Source organism: Bactrocera oleae, chromosome 5, assembly GCF_042242935.1.
Source record: "Bactrocera oleae isolate idBacOlea1 chromosome 5, idBacOlea1, whole genome shotgun sequence".
NCBI lineage: Eukaryota > Metazoa > Arthropoda > Insecta > Diptera > Tephritidae > Bactrocera > Bactrocera oleae.
Genome location: NC_091539.1, coordinates 59,427,455 through 59,445,974, shown reverse-complemented (window position 1 = coordinate 59,445,974; position 18,520 = coordinate 59,427,455). Strand labels below are relative to the sequence as shown.

The following is an 18,520-nucleotide window of genomic DNA, read 5'->3' as shown; positions in this document are numbered from 1 at the left end:
ATATTGTATTGAAAGTTAATGATAAATTTGTTTCGAATTTACTTTTACTCCGACATATTAAAAGGAATTAGAAAACAGATGTAAAATATGAAAACATTTTCGGGATTAAAGTTCGAGATCCCGCATATTATTGGGAGTAAACTAACGATTGATTTTGAAGCTTTTTAAACAGAAATATATGAAAAAATTTTAATTAATATAATTCTGTCTTATAGATACTATCAGCCATGTGGAAATGTCATATATAATTTCCGATCCCGTAAATTTATGGTATTTACAATAATATAAAAATTTCAAATTAAAGATTCAAAATAAGGATGATATGAATATTTTAAACTACGTTTCTGCTTTTAGGAATGCCAAAATTATTTAATGATTGCGAAATTCTTTAAAAATAAAATAAATTTTTGAATTAAAAAGCTGCTAAAATAGTGTATTGAATAATAATAGTTTTCGGGATTCTGCAATTTATTTGTGTTCTATTAATAATAAAATTTAAAGTTTGAATTATAAATTATTAAAGCAATAGTCAACTTAGTATACAACATTTTTTTCAAATACAATTTCGGTATTAATTTTCGGGATCCCGAAACTAATTAATGTTCAAGTATTCATAAAACTTCAAATTTACAAAAAAAAAATATTTTCAAATATTATTTCTGTATTAATTTTCAGGATTCCGAATTTTCGTTTTATTTATATAATGCAGAATTTTTTTCATTAAAGTATGTAAGTACATTGTAATGTTAAGGGACCTAAAATTATTTAAGTGTAGTATACATGTAAAAGAAATTCACATCAGTAGATTTTTTGTTCGGGATTGACACATTTTTAAAATTTTGTTGTTCAGTTGTTATAATATGTAGATATATGAATGTATATAAGTTTCGCTGTGACTTATTACAAAGTTGATATTTAGAATGTGTATTAGTAATTACTACAAATTTTTTAAAATTTGTCTTCATAAATGGAATTTTAAGGAATGAAAAATTCCAACGGGATTCCAAAAGTCCTCAAGTCACATATGTAATGAAATATAAAATATGTAATAAAAATAAATTGAATTAAAAAAATAAAACGGGGTCATTTTCGGGATCGCGAAAATTAAAATTTTGTTATTTTAATTCAACTTTTCATTCATTTCTTAATAAATTGTATTTTTTATTTCTGCTTTGATTTTGAAATTCTGAGTTTCAAGCTCAAAGATTTTATGTTTAAAAGTCAATATTAACCTCACATATAATAAAAATTTATTGAAGAGTTCTGAATAAATGTCATTGTTGGCAGCTTAAAGTTTAAAAGAAATTTGGAGTCTCTCATAAAATTTTTTAACATATATATTGTAATACTTATATACTTTGTTCCCCAATTACTTTTAATGTAATTCGAAAATTCAAACTAATAAATATATAAAAATAGTGTATGATAAAATAGCAAAGTAAAAGTAAACAATAAAATCATATTCCATTGAATAAATATTTACTTAAATGACCTAAACAAAGAAATAAAAGCACTGCGCTCATCAAAACTAATGTTCCACTCTCCAGCTGCTCTCACTCAAAATAATGCATTTATGTATGTGTGTGTGCGTATTAGCAAAATCACATTAAAATTAACGACGAAATTTGTAATGCGATAATTGTTGGGATGGAAGACATTAAAAGGCAAATTTCGGCAGGAAGTGCGGAAAAGCAAACGCGCAAACATGAAGATGGCAAAGTGGTGAGCAGTTAATGTTAACAGTCATAACGGGGCGTTCGAAAGCAAACATGTATACTGTTTTGTAAAGGCGTTGAGTAATCAAAAAAGGTTTCAATTACCGTTGCTAACAAGCATTACAAGCCAAAGCTAGCGGAAATATGCATAAATTTGCTGTCATTTCACGGTAAATATAAAATGAAGGAGCACTCAAAGTGCCGTGGTGTGAGCAGAATTACACAAATGAATCACAACCTTATAGGCATAGTGCTCGATATTGAACTAAAATCAATTCGTTTGGTGGTGGTGGCACATTAGCCCTCTTCCTGTTTGCTACGCCACTTCCTGTGCGTGTAAAGAGAATTTTTTTGTGGACTTATGTGTGCACTTTTGGGGCTGTGATTACTTGACGATTCAGTTTTGTAAGGATTTTCTTTAGAAAATTAAATATAAGTTTTAGGTGTTATATCCCCACTCTATAGTTGAAAATGTGTAAAATTATAAATATATCGGTAGAACCGTTTAACTATTTTTGGTTGAAAACTGTTTGATTATATTTTAGTACTATATATTGGTGTCCAAGAAGTGCAAAATCAGCACAGCACGGCTTGCTTACTTATTTCAAATCATGAGAAAATTCTGACATTTAGGAGTTAAAATCATTTATTTCTGCTTTTTTAACAAGATTATTGTGTTTAATGACTCTGAAATGTAGGCAATGCTGTTTAAAAATTCAATTTCATAGGTATATCAAAAGTTGCCTACATTTTAGCGCAATGAAATTAAAGTCCGATAACTGTGAAAAAAGAATAGAAAGGACTTCGTAAAAATGCACTTTTTCATTTGCTTTCTTTGTTCGTAAAATATGTAAGACAATCACGTGAAAAGTTTATCAAAGTCGGTTAGGACCTTGCTGAGTGCAAAGTAGCAAAAAAATGTCGTGCCTCTACTCTATTATATATGTATTCTCTAGCTTCCTTCATTCAGTTCTTTTGAATATTTAACATCAGTGTTCTTGTAAGTTCTGCAATTAGTATATATGTTATAAAGTTGAAAAATCTTTGCTCACACATACATACATTAATAATTTAAGGCCAACGAAAGCAATAATCGTAACCGTCAAAATAGATTTATTTTCATTTGTAACCTAATAACCCTCAGATATAGTCTCATAATAATAATGTTTCGAATTTATGGCGCCCTTAATAATTAGCAACAGCAACTAGACATACACACTATATACACTTACATTAGGGTGGACCGAAAAAAAATTTTGGTTTGGCCTGAGGGTAAAATTTGTAGAATATATATATATTTTTTTAAACATCTAGAGGCGGTCCACCCACTTTTAAAGTAAATTTCGAGTTAAATTTTTTTTGCCAACCAAATTTTTTTTTTTTTAAAACTCTTGACATTTATATAAAAATTACCGAGTTTTGACTCAAAATTTATTTTAACGCTTAAGGAAAGCATATTGTCGCTTAGGACTTTTTGTTTTAAACTCCAATAATGACAACAAAAAATTTTTTCCAAGTTGATAATTGGCCAGAAAGAGTACCCTCCACAGCTTCTAGAGCACTCATCATAAATTGTTAACGAAATAAAAATTTTCACTTGGAATTTACTTTAAAAGTGAGTGGGGTTAAAAAAAAATTTCTTTTTTTATAATCTACAAATTTTACCTTTAGGCTAAGCCAAACAAAAAAAATTTTTTTTTGCTCCAACCTAACTTACATATAATATTCATTAGTATGCATATAATACATACATATAAACAAAAATCCCAAAGAACACAACAAAACTGAAGGAATATGCCTTGGCTAACTAAAGAAGATTAAAAAACAACAACAACAACATAATTGAAGTCTACAAAAATTTCGTGGAGAACAGATTGTCCCTGGAGGTGTTGTCACAGTTTATTAAAGAATACAATTAAGTCTTAAGAAGAATGACTTTTGGCCGCAATATAAATTGTGGAAATTTTCGAAACAACTTGTTGAACAAAAACAAAGCGACACTAAGAATTTGTCTGCTCATTTTAAATGGCAAATTTATGCACACATACATATCTACACGCACAGACATAAATAAAAGCGCCGAAAGACACTTTGTTGGCTGTCGTGTAGAAGTTTGTCTATTTAATTGAGATTTATTAGAGATTTTAGCTTTCGGTCTTTAACATATTTTTATGCTTTTGAAAAATACATTTTTTTTATCCGAAGGCACAATATTGTGGTTGGAAAATTGAGTGGAAATAGTTTGGGGAAAGAGTCAGAGAATAATATAAGCTATAAGAAATTTTCAAGCAACAAATTCTTTCACCAACTTCTTCATCATATTCTTCAGTAGTTTAAGTACGTTTAAGTACATCGTGTGCTATCATTATATGATGATGATAGAGATTCCAAAAATAACCTAAATATATTGTAAAGAGGCAAATTAACTAAAAGTTTCTCAAAAATATTTTTTTCAAAGCAATTATTAAATATTTAATACCACGAAAAAAGGCAACACACCCCGTAGCTGTACTATTTATCATATTTTACTACAAATTATTCGCTTAATTAGCTTAAAATTTTTGCTTTATTCCCTTTCTGCACAATTCCCTGCATTCATCGTTTAAAATACTGGCTGCTAAAAATATACGCGTATGCCGCTGCAATCCAGACACTATTAAAATACAACATTTGTAATGCAATTAAGGTGCTAGTAGCAGCGCATTTTAGTTTTAAAATTTAAATATGATAATTAAAATATAATATAAACTCAAATTTTTTCCCCAGAACGTACATGAGTATAAGGGGCCGTCCATATATTACGTCATTCTAAATTAGGGGGGGTTGGTCTGCGGATGACGGTAAATGATAGATGGGGGGGGGGGGGCGGTGTTTCGAAATTGACGTCATTCTTATTTATTTATTTATAGTTTATTTTTCACGTACAAAAAGATTATTTCTAAAAAGAAATTTCTTCCAGCACACCTAGTAAAATACTAGCTGCCCGCCCCGGCTTCGCCCGTGGTACTTACATGTATTATACATATAAACCTTCTTTAAGAATCAGTCTATCTATTTAAAAAAACCGCATCAAAATCCGTTGCGTAGTTTTAAAGATCTAAGCATACTAATAAACACAATACTTAAATAATAACTACAACATTACATAATTAATAAAAGTACATATTAATACTATACTTATACTTAAATACATGTCTCATACTAAGGAAAGATAATGTTATTTTGCAAGTATTTAATGGTATTAATTATTGAACTCATTATTTATCTATTTATTTATTACAAGGTCAAGGCATGTCTACATTATTTTTTTAAACTATAAATAACATCGTACCTATGAAAATAGTTTGTATGCGACACTGTGTTTATTAAACGAAGATTGGCGGCGACTCGGAGAATAAAAGAAATCGGCAAAAAATCGATGACGTAATTTATGGACGGCCCCTAAGTCTGTTTATAAATTAATGCATTTTATTGACTAGGAAGGAACTTGCAAAATTTTCAAAATAAAAATAAACAAGCAAGTATTGGTCAGGTTTTGGTGCAAAGAAGCTTAAGTCGAGTTAAGGTTTGACTAAGCTACTTCATTCAAGCATTTTGACGTATATAATTAAAGTCAATCTTGAAATTTTTTCTATATTTTGCAATAAATTAACTATTTAGTTTACACATTTTTTTCTCATGGAAAAAGTATTTTTGAGTCCGAGCCGATAAGTAAGATAAACGAAATGAATTGAAAATAAGAATAAATGTTAACTTCGGTTGCACCGAAACTATAATACCCTTTACAAATACAAAAGTTGCCTTTACATATATGAACTTGATTCTGATCAATCAGCTTGTATGGCAGCTATATGCTATAGAGGTCCGATCTAAACAATTTAATAGAAAGTTGTACCGTTGTCTTAGACAATAACTCATGCCAAATTTTGTGAAGATATCTTCCAAAATACAAAAGTTGTCTATACCATGACTGGATTTTGACCGATAAGTTTGTATGACAGCTATATGCTATACTAGTCCGATATCGACGGTTGCGACAAATGAGCAACTTCTTGGGGATACAAAGATGCGTGCGAAGTTCCAGAGCGATATCATAAAAACTGAGAGACTAGTTCACGTATATATAGACAAACGGACAGACGGACATGCTTAAATTGACTCTGCTCGTCATGTAAAAATGTTTAAACTACTTCCGAAATTCACTGCCTTAGTTGGAGCGCTTTCACCAATGAATTAAATAATCAGGTCGCCACTATTCTTCTTCTCTATTTATATGTCAAACCTAATTTAATTTAATCAGGGTAGAAAAAGTCGATTTATTTCTCAACAAAGTTTCCATTTCGCTCGATATACTTCACATCTTCAAAACAAAGAGATCGGAAAAGCTCTAGTTATTAGTCTGAATTATAGGATATCGAGCTCAGCACACTAACAAGCACTAAAAATGTTTTATAAATATAACCATTGCTTAAATATAAACACTGCAAGTTCCTTAAAGCCTAAATTCTAAAATTTAATAATTTTTTCCAAATGCAAGAGAATTGTCAAACTCGATATACATGACTATAAGCCAGCTGTCTACGCTTAAATCTGAGCAAACGAGCAAAATGGAAATGTATGAGTTGACTCAAGTCTGGCATATAAATTAAGTTGCCTACTATTATGGTACTGTGTCACTTCCTATCCTACTGATGTATATATTCTTATAGATATTTCTACTAATCCTTTGGCTTTTGACGTGGTCATACCCCCACGAGTTATGATATGCTAAAGATGTTGGGATAAACATCTTCAATCGCCCCTAATTTGCTGTCATTCTTTTCACTTTTCTGTTCTCTTTTATTATTTTCCATTAGATGTCGTTGTGTCCTCGTTTCATGATTTCTGCTTTTGTCAAATAAATTGCATGTCAATGACAAGTACGAGTGTAACTGTCAAGGATGTGTCGATTTTTAGCCAATTTATGGCTTTCTCACTAGACATTTCTCGTAATGCGTTGACAGTTTGTGCTGGAGCTTGCCTGTTTGGGGGTGTGTTTGGTGGGAGTTAGTGTTCACCAAGTCGCACTTTGACTTATTTTAAGTTTGCTCTTTCAATAGTTGAATAATTTCACTTTGGGAGGAGCAAAAACACGTTAAGCTGCAGCTTGTTATGTCGCAACTAGTTTTTCTTGCGGAGATTGTTTTGACTGCAGGACTTGTGAATATCTAAAAATCGAAATTTGTTTTTGCATATGTATCGAGTGTACATATATTTGAAAATATTCTTTAAAAATTTGAAGTTGATCGGGCAAATATTCCCTCCTTTATGAGCGTGTTTGTTAGAAATTTTTAAATTTACTCGTAGTGTAATCGGGCTCGAAAACTCTACATACGTTTTTCTCGAAACGCTGTTTTCAAAGACGGTGGAGAATTTCTTCGAAACAGCTTAACGGTTCAACTTGAAATTTTTACACGAACTTCTTGGACTGTTTCTTAAGTAATCGAGCAAATTGGATTTTTGATAATAGTTTGGACTTTTTAAGTCACTCTGAAGGTAAATTTTATAGTGCGGAAATTTGGGTACAGATTTGGGACTGTGATGTTGCGTTTAGACGTCTATAGATTATCCTGAAAAAACTCCAAAAAACCAAAATTAACTAAACAGCGGTTGAACAGGTCTTAACTTTAACCGTTATATAACCTATGTATCTTCTTCATCTCAAATCGGTGTCAGAATTTCTTTGCTTGTAATCATAGACAGGACTGAAGTATAGATTATAGAGGGGATGTATAGGAAAAGAGCTTGAACATTCGACTTTAATTGCCACTCTAATATAAGTATAGATATTAAAATTTTGTAAAGTTATATTGACCCTGTTAAAAATTTAAATATTTCATTTACATATTCGCACTCCATTTACACACAATGTCAAAGTGATTTATTGTTTTTCGCACTTTTAGCCAAAACTTTAAGCGTGGAGTATTCGTAACGCCCTTGTATACCTACTTACATATGTGTGTCGCTTGTAACTCTCTTTCATGTGAGCGTATACACGCACCATTACATTCTTAATCTAACCTTTATGCTTCGATTTTCTTAACTTCTAACGCATCCCACTGGATTAATTTATCATTTACGCTTTGCTTAACTGTTATTTCAGATAAATGTGACCAGTTTACCCAATATCTACATGTGCACAAACGAGTGCGAGCTTGATACGTATACGCCATGTGTGAAGTAAATTAACACCATTGAAACTCTTATAGTGAGTTTGAAAAGTGAGTTTTTATTTTAAGCTATTTAAAGTTTAATATATTTTTATCTATATGTATAAAGCGGGAATTTGAATTAATTAAGTTGCTGATGTCCTATATGCTTCATTTCATCCTGAAATTATCATTAATTAGTTGTCTTCTTCAATTTCATGTGTGGTTATAGAAAATTGAGTACTTTGGAGTTTCAAGAAATAGGTGAAATATACATATGTACGCACTTAGGTTCATTTTTTACATGTAACACCACACTTTAATAACGGAAAAAGAGAACATTTTCTGTCCTATTAATCAGTGTCAGGGGAGTTGGTTTCCCTTTTTACTGTGAAAGGGAGATTCAGAAAACTTTAGAGGCATTACATAGTAAGTAATTTTTATACACATTATTTTTGTTAAAGGTTGCCAACCGTTAAAAAATGTTTATATAACTTTGTTTTATATACTGTTATAAAATTTTAAAATTATTACATTTCAACGTTATAAATATCTTTTACAATTGCCAACTCATTCAAATTAAAAAAAAAACTGTTAAATATCGGCGCATGAAAATTTAAGGAGCACACCTAGTGCAACAGCCTAAAAAGACAATTTTTGACATATAAAAAAACTACTGTATTAATGCATTTAAACATTTAAAGGTATATATGTATATACATATTCTAAGAAGTAACAGACAGAAAAATTTTTAAAGGAAATAATTAGATATTTTTCGAGTTACTCGCGATCTCCAACGGCTCTAGAAACAAGGCACTGTAGCAGTGTTTCCGGCCTTCTCCCTGAATGAAACCTAAAAAAATTCTCACTAAAAAAATATAGTCCGCACAAAGACCTACGGTCGGGAAAAATCTAAAATTTTGATAAATTTCAATGGATTATCATATAAAGGACTATATGCAAAACGTGCACCATTTGATAGAGGTTGGATCCTTTGTCTCCGAGTAATCACTAAAGCAAATTTGAAAAACGTAGCTTCTAAAAAACGCGTTTAAAATCACGTCATCTCTCATCTCATCTCTTAAACAGTTAGATGATTGAACTGAGTGGCTACAATTTAGAAGTCACTGTAACTCCAAAACCAGTTGACATATCGATTTAAAATTCAGTACAATCGATTTTCGATAAATTTGAATTCGATTTTTGTTAATTTCACACCGCTTAATTTTGAAAATAATCGTTTTTTTTTTAATTTCACACTTTAATAAAATTAGTTTCTTGATAAAATTATTGTTTTTTGCTCCATAAATAGCAAAATAAGTTCAAATTGTTAAGTTTGCAAGAATATATGAATAAAATAAAGCAGGGACACGAAATGTATTATGTTCTGTATATGTATTATATTCTGTATTTTGTACCAAACCGCAATATACTGAAGGAAATAGAAACATATATAATCTTACTTTTCGGCTATCTTTGTTATTATATTATTCTGTTTTAGGCAGTGCGCCAAAAAGTAGGCAACTTTTTTGGTTCATATTTGTTCAAGGGTTTCTGAAATTGGTGTAAAATTCCGAAGCAATTTATAATGTTGCCTATCATTTATTTAGATGAAAAATCTTCTTTCTAACACTTTAAAAAGCCCCAACACAATTTATCAATTATATTGGTTAGTGCCCACCAACAACCATAATCATCAGTGTGGTCATAACATTAGCAGTGTCGCATTATACAATAAGTAACCGCAACATGACAATCATCAATGTAAATCCACGATGACGTTTGATATGTGACACTGCTGTCTCGGCTACTTGGCGCTCTGCCAGTTGTATTGAATAGATTATGAATTGAATTAATTATGTGCGTAATTTGAGGATTTGGTGATGACAATCGTGAAAATGTGAAATAAATTCGTGTTCGGCTATTTCTATGCGAACATAGGTTGTCAGGTGGTATTTTGTTTGAATTAATTGTTTTTATTGCAAGAGAGTTTTTAGCTGTGAAGAGTGATTAATTTGACATGATGTGGAGAGTTTATTTATATTACTATGTGTTTGGAATGGCCACGTTTTTCTTAAATAAATTTAAAAAAAGTTAGACAAAATATTTTTGTTTTAAGGAGTTAGGGGTAGTCAGAGGCACGAAAAAATGATGAATGAAAAAGGAAAATATTTTTGTATAAAAACAAATAATAAATTTTACATGTGTGTGTTGCAAACATAGATTTAATAAAGCAAAGAATATGTACGCTGTTATTATGCATTTAAAATAGGGTTTATTTATTATTTCTATTATCATTTGCTAAAAACGATATGATCTTTTTATTAAGATCGAAGCTGACTGAGGAAGCTTAATAAACTGATCCACTGCCATGTAAATTTAATATCAAAGATTTTCCAATAACTAGTTCCTTAATACCAATATGCTAATATTGAGTTAATCTAATCAATTTGTTTAAATTACAATTTTCAAAGATCTGGCAACTCTCATCAAAAATATAATGTTCCAACAGAAACAGCTTAAATTAGGAGAGTTCTATGCTTATTTTGCTATTAAAAATAATTGATTTATATACAAAAAATTTCAAAATAGTGGCAACCCTTTCCAAAAATGTTTGCTACTAAAGTCCATTTAATTGGTTTTTAGTTGAAAACTTCTATTACAATTATTCACTTAGCAAATCAATTCTTATTATGAATTTTTACTTTTATATAACCTTAAAAAGATGGCAACCCTTTAAAAAAATTTATCTGTTATCAACCTGTTTTTCAAAACTTTAAACAGTTGACAACCCTAAAACTTGTTTTTGTTTTAAACGATAAATTTTATCTATTCAGCGTTCGATATATATAGCTGTATTCTGTGTTATTGCTAGCGTGACGGAATTTTGTTGCGTTACACAATTTTGTTTCAGTCGATGACCTTAACCGATAAATAAGTTTTATTACAAAAAAAAAAATGTCTCTAATTTTTAAACATTTTACTTATTATTACCTTGTACTCAGCGTTAAATACACTCCTAAATAAAGGCATGACACTTTAGCATTTTGTCTTTGAATTTTTTTATATACTCGTATTTGAGTGCTTCTACAAATGTTTCCCGAAATTCTTAACAATTACTTTTTTAAAGTACATTTTTTTACTTTTCATGTTTAAAAATAATTTGTTTTAATACATTATTACCGCAGTGTAGCAACACTTCCGTATACTTTAAAGTCTTCTCATATATTAATAACCATCTATTAATAACGGGATACACTACAACATCAGTGAAAATAGACCGTTGAAGACAAAGGAAATTATTCCAAATAAATACCCTGTCATGTAAATTGCTTCCTTAAGTTTTTAAAATTCTTATACATTTTTTTTTTTTAATTTTTTGAAAACAATTTCAATGAAGACAACTGGCGACACTTGGAATAAATTTAAAATTTAAGCTTTAAAGCAAAATTAAATGAAAAATAATTATATAAAAATTAACGTGTTATAAAAATATATTTTCCTTTTCCAGCAATACAGTGCTGAGATATATTTATATAAGTCCACATACATGCATATAGGTATATACATAAGTATGTATTCATTAAATTATATACTCATATAAGCATATATGTAGTCAACTACTCAATTTACAGCTAGTTAAATAAACCGAAAATACAAATTATAAGAAAAAGCCAACGAAATTTCCTTGACACAAATTGCGTCGTCAAACTGTGGTAAGGCTTTTCGTTCACGCGAGAGCCCCAAATTTAACTTGCCATAAAGTTTTAAGCGCACGAGATTTTTGAAACTCGCACAGACTTGTTTGTTTATCGTTAAAATTTGCAGGTATGTAAATTGCCTAGAAATTACAGCGCGAAAAACAAGGGCTTTATCAGCGGAAAGATCCAAAATAAATGCAAATTCACACGAATAAAGCTGCTTGTTGAGCTCATACACGAATTGCATGCAAATAAAAAAGTTTTTGACGAAGAAATATTGACTAAAAATAAAGCCATGACAACGCTGATATTTTCCTGAACCTGAAATTTTAACAGCAATGTAGGACACGTCGTCAGTCAATGTAACGGAGTGGTTTAGTAAACAACAAAACCTTAAAAAAACTAAATTTCAGGTTAGATTGTAAATTTCGTTGTTATCTCTTCTCTTTCTTAAAAGATAAGTCCCCAAAAAAACGCCAGTTACTAAAAAAATTTCCACTCTTATAAGTTTACTGGTAGAAAAGTGCTTAGTGTTTCTGAAATTCTTCGTTAAATAAATCCATTTGTAATGTATTTTTTTTTTACTAAGACAGTGAATTTGTTTTGCAACCTCTACGAAGTCGGTGATCAGCCAAATTCTCAATTTTCTTTGGTACTCTCTAAAAATAACACCTGATACGATTGAACCGAGCTATGAGAAATGTTTACAAAGAATAGGCAACTATGGTATATACACCAGAGCTGAAGCCTGAAAATGGTAAAAAGGTAAAAAATAATAGTACGATGAAACTCATTGGCGAAGGATTTGTAAATAGTAGGAGTTGGTAGGGAGGGGCTTGAGAGAGTTTTTAAGGGTTAAAAACGGCTGATCTCGGCTTCCGAAAAAACTACAAGTAATGTGGAAATAAGTTGCGAAAGTTGTAGGTAATAAAAAGATTTAAACCTTTTGTCGAAACACTTCTTTCACATAACCTAAAAATTTGCGACGAAAATTCAAACAACCAAGTTTTTTTCCTTTTTATCTTTTACACAATTTTTTTAAATTTAATTTTAATCTCTTATGAATTAAATTTTTTCTTTTAAGAAATAGTTGGGGTCAACTAACTTTTTATGTCGCTAAAACATCGTAATTTTTTTGATTTTAAATATTTACTTTTTCACCTTATTTTGACTTAATAACGGAAAAGGATAATAATTTTCAATCGAAAATTCTTACTACAAAATAATTGATTTTTTTTAAAATCGGTAGGCGTTTTCTTCATTGAGATCTCTACTTTTTGATTATTAAAAACATATGTACATAACAATCAATAAAGATTCCACTAAAGGATTCAAAGCTGTTTTTTTACAGTTGATACTACAAAATAACAGGTGCAACAACTTATAAAATGTAGTATTTTCAATATGACACCTATAGAATATATATCATAGAAATATCAAAACTAGTATCGAAAAGACCGGATAGTAGATTGAAATATACTTGATGCATACCCCAAACTACTCGTTAAGTTTAATCGCAACAGAATGCAGGAATCACCAAGGAACTTAATACCTTTGTGTTTCTCAAAGACTAACAGTGGGAAAGCCAGAGTCAACGATTACATACATATATACAACGCTTTCTACATATATACGCACATACTTCTTAGTAAAATTTTTGGTTTTCAAGGAATATCTTCATTAACTAGTACCTTACCTAACTCAATAATAAGGCGCATGATCGAGCTCTGACAAAAACATATTTAGGTTTTTGTTGTGACCAAGACAACTTTTTAAATCTAATTATCTGAATATCAATACGAAGAGCAATTAAAAAAAAAAACTGTTACCTAGGAAAGCACGAGCTGATAGCGCCATCTGTTGTTAGTATTGAAATTTGGTTTGTAATCGTTGAGAAATTTTAAATACCATTTCAAAGCAATTTTGAATTAAATTTAATGGAGTATCTTTTTGAAAATAAATATATTTAAATTTCAAATGCCTGTGTAACAAAATATTATTTCAAGCTGCAAGCAAATATTTAATAAATAATGAGAGAATAGTCCGACATTCATAAGTTCATTTACGGAATGATCTGCGATAGATAATCTTAATGGGTGACTTGACTTTTTGCAAAGAAAGATTTAAAACATTATATATAGATTATATTGTGTGTGGGAAAAAGTGGAATATAAGGTATCTAACCTATATGCAAAGTACCTCTGTAGAGTTCTACAGAGCGAAGTTAATATTTTTGGGTCGTGTATATTTCGTCGCTTCTCTCTCCTAATTTTGACTGTTTCGACACCCATTTATAGAGATATACATTTTTTTCTTCTTTTGAATGCCTTAAATGGATTTCAGTGTACTACAATTTGAACGCTGAAATGATGAGCGAAGAGTCTTCGTAGTAAATATTAAATTTTTAGTTTGAATGCTCGGCTACTTCTTTGCACAAGAAATTGTGAAGGTAGTAGGAAAAAATTCAATATTGTCATTTTATTTAGAATTGCTCTGGACTGTTATTCGAAATTCGACACTTGTCTATCCAGCGTTACTTGTTTGACAGCAACAGGGTTGCATTTTAACTTGCTATATGAATAATATAAATCGTTTTATCGACGTGTATTATTATTTTTTATAGCAAACAAATTGATTAAATTGAATTACGTGCATTTTTCACTAAATAATTTTTCACCCAAAATCCATTTACCGTTGTTTTTATTAGTTCTTGCGTAAGTACGAGCAATTCTCAACCAAAAAGTTGTTTATTTGCTTTTGGTTATGATGTTTTTATTGTTGTTTTTGTTTTTGCTTCGCATAACAAACACATAAAACATTTTTATTGGAAACACTTAAATGTTCACTAGCCACTTGAAAATAAACACAAATAAATCGTGTAGGGAAAACAAGAGAAATTATGTTAACATTTTTCAATAATTTTTGTGTTGATTTAAACGCCTGCGGTTGCATAAATAACACTTGTGATCATAAATAATTGTAAGTAGTACGAATTTGTGTGGTTTAAACGATTGCTAATTTGAGTGCTTAAATATTAAAATCTATCGTATATTTCAAATGTCGATTTTTAACAAGAAAAAATTGCGTATGTCGAAATGAATGAATTTGGATAATTTTCCACGAATTGAAAACTTGAGTTTTGGTGAGAATAGAAAACAAGCGATTAATTTAAAGTAAATCAGTCTATTTTTATGGTGTTTATACAATTTTTCGGAAAAAAAAAAATGCAACAAAAATTTTTTTTCTGAGTGTAGAATGTGTATGTAGACGCTTATCAGTACTTGTGTGAAATTGTTCTTTTATACACAGAACAGAAGAGTTTGTTCATTTATCACAACCGCCCATATTGGACCACTGTAAGACATAGCTGCAATACAAACTGATCGATCAAAATTTAATTCTTGTATAGGCAACTTTTATATTTGACAAGATATGCTCACAAAATTTGGCATAAAATATTATCCAAGACAACACTTTTATCTCTGAAGAAATTGTTCAGATTCGATCCCGATAGCATATAGCTGCCATACAAACTGACTAATCAAAATCAAGTTCTTATATGAAAAACTTGTTTATTTGACAAGTTATGTTCACGAGATTTGGTATAAATTATTATAAAAGACAACGTTACAATCTCTGAAAAAATTTTTGAGATCGGCCTACTATAGCATATAGCTGCAATACAAACTTAACGAAAATTAAGATAATTCTGCTAAAAGAAATATATATGTGTATGTATTATATTTTTACAAAAAAACTAGAATTTCCACACAATTTAACTTTGCAACCCTTTAATCGTAATTTATGTTAATTCTCATTCACTTCTTTTGTGTTGAACGCTTGCACTCACCAGTCCACCCACACCGCAGTAGATTGACAGCGACACCAACAAACCGATGTGATTTAGCGCCGATTTCCATTTACTCGATTTCCAACAACCTTTCCAGCAATTAGTGCGCTCCTCCGTCTTGACGCGCACATCCAAATGCTTGAGTTTCTCGAGCAGCTCTGTATTGGCCTCATCGGCCGCATCGTAACCAGCCATATTTTTCACTTTTTATTACACTGCACAATTTTTACTTAAAATTTAAGTGCTTTGTAAGCCTACGCCAGACACTTACACATACATGCAACAGCATGTATTCAAATATGTACGCACATAAATGCTTATATGACGCATGTGGTAGTAATTTTCACTTTATAATTTCAATCGAATCACTTTACGTATCATTTGTTGTCATAGGCGCGTACACACACTCACATACTCGTAATTCACGTATTTCATTGGTTTTCGCTGGGCAGCTTACTCGTGGTTCGTTGATTATAAATAAATAAAATTTTTTTCTGAATTTTAAAAGCAGCAAATTTTTATTAGTTTTGTTGTTTTTGTAAAGAATGCGTGATTTTTTATTTACATACTAGAGTAAGTGGACTTCTTAGAGCATCTCTCATGGGACACACGGGCGAATGAGCAATATTTTGACATTTATTAAAATTTATCTATAACTTTTAGTGGCTTTCACAGCATTTTTAAGTAAATTTTCTTTGTAATAATATAAAAAGAGAGAAAAAATTGTCTCTATTCATTGTAATTCATTCAGATTCTGCTCTCCAGTAGTGAAAATTCTATGAAGAGCAAAAATATTTACAAAATAATTCTATTCACTGAATTTTTATATGGAATTTAATTGAAATATACTTTTTCCACACCGTGTCTGTCTTATATCTAATATGGTTCTAAGTTTGGCTGTGAATGAGCAAATTTTTTAAGTACTTTCGGACTTTACAGGTTGGTTGATAAGTTGCTGTGCTCGAAACGAAAAAATACTGTTTTTGATATGATATATATTTTTTTATTCAATATAATCTCCCTTAACTTCAATACACTCATTCCAATGATCCTTCAATAATTTTATGCCATCCCTATAATGACTTTTCGAAAGCTTTGCAAAATCCGTCTATGGCTGCAATAGCTTCTTCATTTGACGAAAAATGCTTTCCACGAAAAAATTGTTTCAGGTTTCTGAAGAAGTAGTAGTCAATACGGTGGATGCTAAAGCAGGTGCATTGTCTTGATGAAAAATGATTTTTTTGTGTTGCAAAACAAGTCTTTTCTCACGAATTTTTTCATCTAGCTGATCTAAAAGGCTGCAATACTATTCACAATTGATTGTTTTACCTTTCTGCAGATAATCAATCAACAAAATTCCTTTTGCATTCAAAAAAGCTGATGCCATAACCTACTTTGCTTGTTAGTTGTGACTTCACTTGTTTTGGCGCTGAACAATCAGCTGCAGTTCACTGTAAACGTTCTTGTTTCAATTTAAGATCATTGTGGTAGATCCAACCCTCATCCATAGTTATAAAAAGATGCAAGAAATCGGGTTTATTCTGCTTAAAACGCTCCAAATTATGCTGAGAAATTTGTTTTCTATCCAGTTTTGTTGAATTGTTAACGTGTGCGGCACTAACTTTCCAAACAGCTTTTTCATATGTAGTGCTCCATGTAAAATTTAAAGTACTCATTCGTCTGAGATGCCTATCTCATTAGAAATTTCACGCTTAGTCTAACTTGGATCTTCACTAACAATATTATGAGCTTGCTCAATAATTTCTGGTGTGGTTGCGGTTTTTGGTCGTCCTTCGCGTGGATCGTCTTCAAGCCTACTGCGACCTCGTTTAGGACTCCTTATACACTACTAACAATTGTTCATGAATTTCCGTTGCTTTTTAACTGTTCAAATTAAAGAATCTAATCACTGTGCGATATTAAATTTTTTCCATATTAACAGAATACCCTGACACGTCAACTTCAATTGGCTTGGGAATAAAGAAATGATTGACAGAATGACTTGTAACTTTGCATGTGTTCTTACGATAGACGTACCAACTTGAGAAAAAAGAAATTTGCAGCTAGTAGTATTATTTCTTGGTAAGAACAATCAACTTTTCAACCAACCTGTACATTGTAGTGCTCAAATATTGCCTTTATCAATTTGTGATATAAATTCCGAGCTAGAGTATATAATATTCGTATACTATGAAGTCTGAAAGGAGAAATATTTTTATACCCTGTACAGGGTATATTAAGTTTGAAACGAAGTTTGTTACAGCCAGAAGGAAACCCGATAAAATATATATATATATAAATGGTCTGCTAGACGAGTTGAATTGATTTAGCTATGTCTATCTGTTTGTCCCTCTGTTCGTCCGTCTATCTGTATATACTCTCACATTTTGAGATATTGATTTGAAATGTTGCACCTGTATTTTCCTCACAAAGAAGCTGTCGGAACCGTTGATATCGAATCACTATAGCATATAGTTGTCATACACACTGCACGATCGGAATTTAGTTCATGTATGAAAAAGTTTTTTATCTGAAAATGAATTTTGGAAAAATTTTAAAAAGTTTTTGTAGTCTCTGCTGCTCTCAATAAAAATTGTATAAGAGCTAATCCAAAGGTATTTGACTGAACATTATCTTGGGGGTTTAACCAAATCGTTTAGTTCGACTTTGCTTAGTTGTTACCAATTTCAATGCAAACATTTCAGCTAACCCTACCCTTAACCTAGTTTTGAGCTAAACTTTTCTGAATGTATTCCAAGATCTAATACTTTTCTGTGAAATTCATTGCTGACACATATGAATATACCTATTGATATTGGTCACCTCGTTGCTATCTGCATGAGTTGGGAGCCAAATCTTTTTCACTCCACCGAAAACCTGTTGATTGTTTCTGTTTTGTATTTAGCCTAAAACCATAATTATATGGGCTGCTGAAAATGTGTAGCCTTTTGAGGCTTCAACTTTTTGTGAAGATTGACTTTTGTACATTTATTATCTGGTTAATTTGTACTAATTTATCTTATTAAAAAAATTGCAAATATTGCTTTTAAAGCAAGCTAGTAGAAA

At 30.6% G+C, this 18,520-nt stretch overlaps 1 protein-coding gene across 2 annotated transcripts in view; it reads right to left on the bottom strand.

Moving 5' to 3' along the window:
* LOC106625865 (TWiK family of potassium channels protein 7) overlaps window positions 1–16,225 on the bottom strand; it is a 37,259-nt gene extending 21,034 nt beyond the window's left edge. For both annotated transcript variants that reach the window (XM_036376066.2, XM_036376070.2), the window contains exon 1: window positions 15,455–16,225. In XM_036376066.2, the coding sequence (XP_036231959.1) occupies window positions 15,455–15,649 (195 nt within the window). In that variant the 5' untranslated portion in view covers window positions 15,650–16,225. The remainder of the gene's footprint in view (window positions 1–15,454) is intronic.
* Between the last annotated feature and the right edge of the window lie 2,295 nt (window positions 16,226–18,520).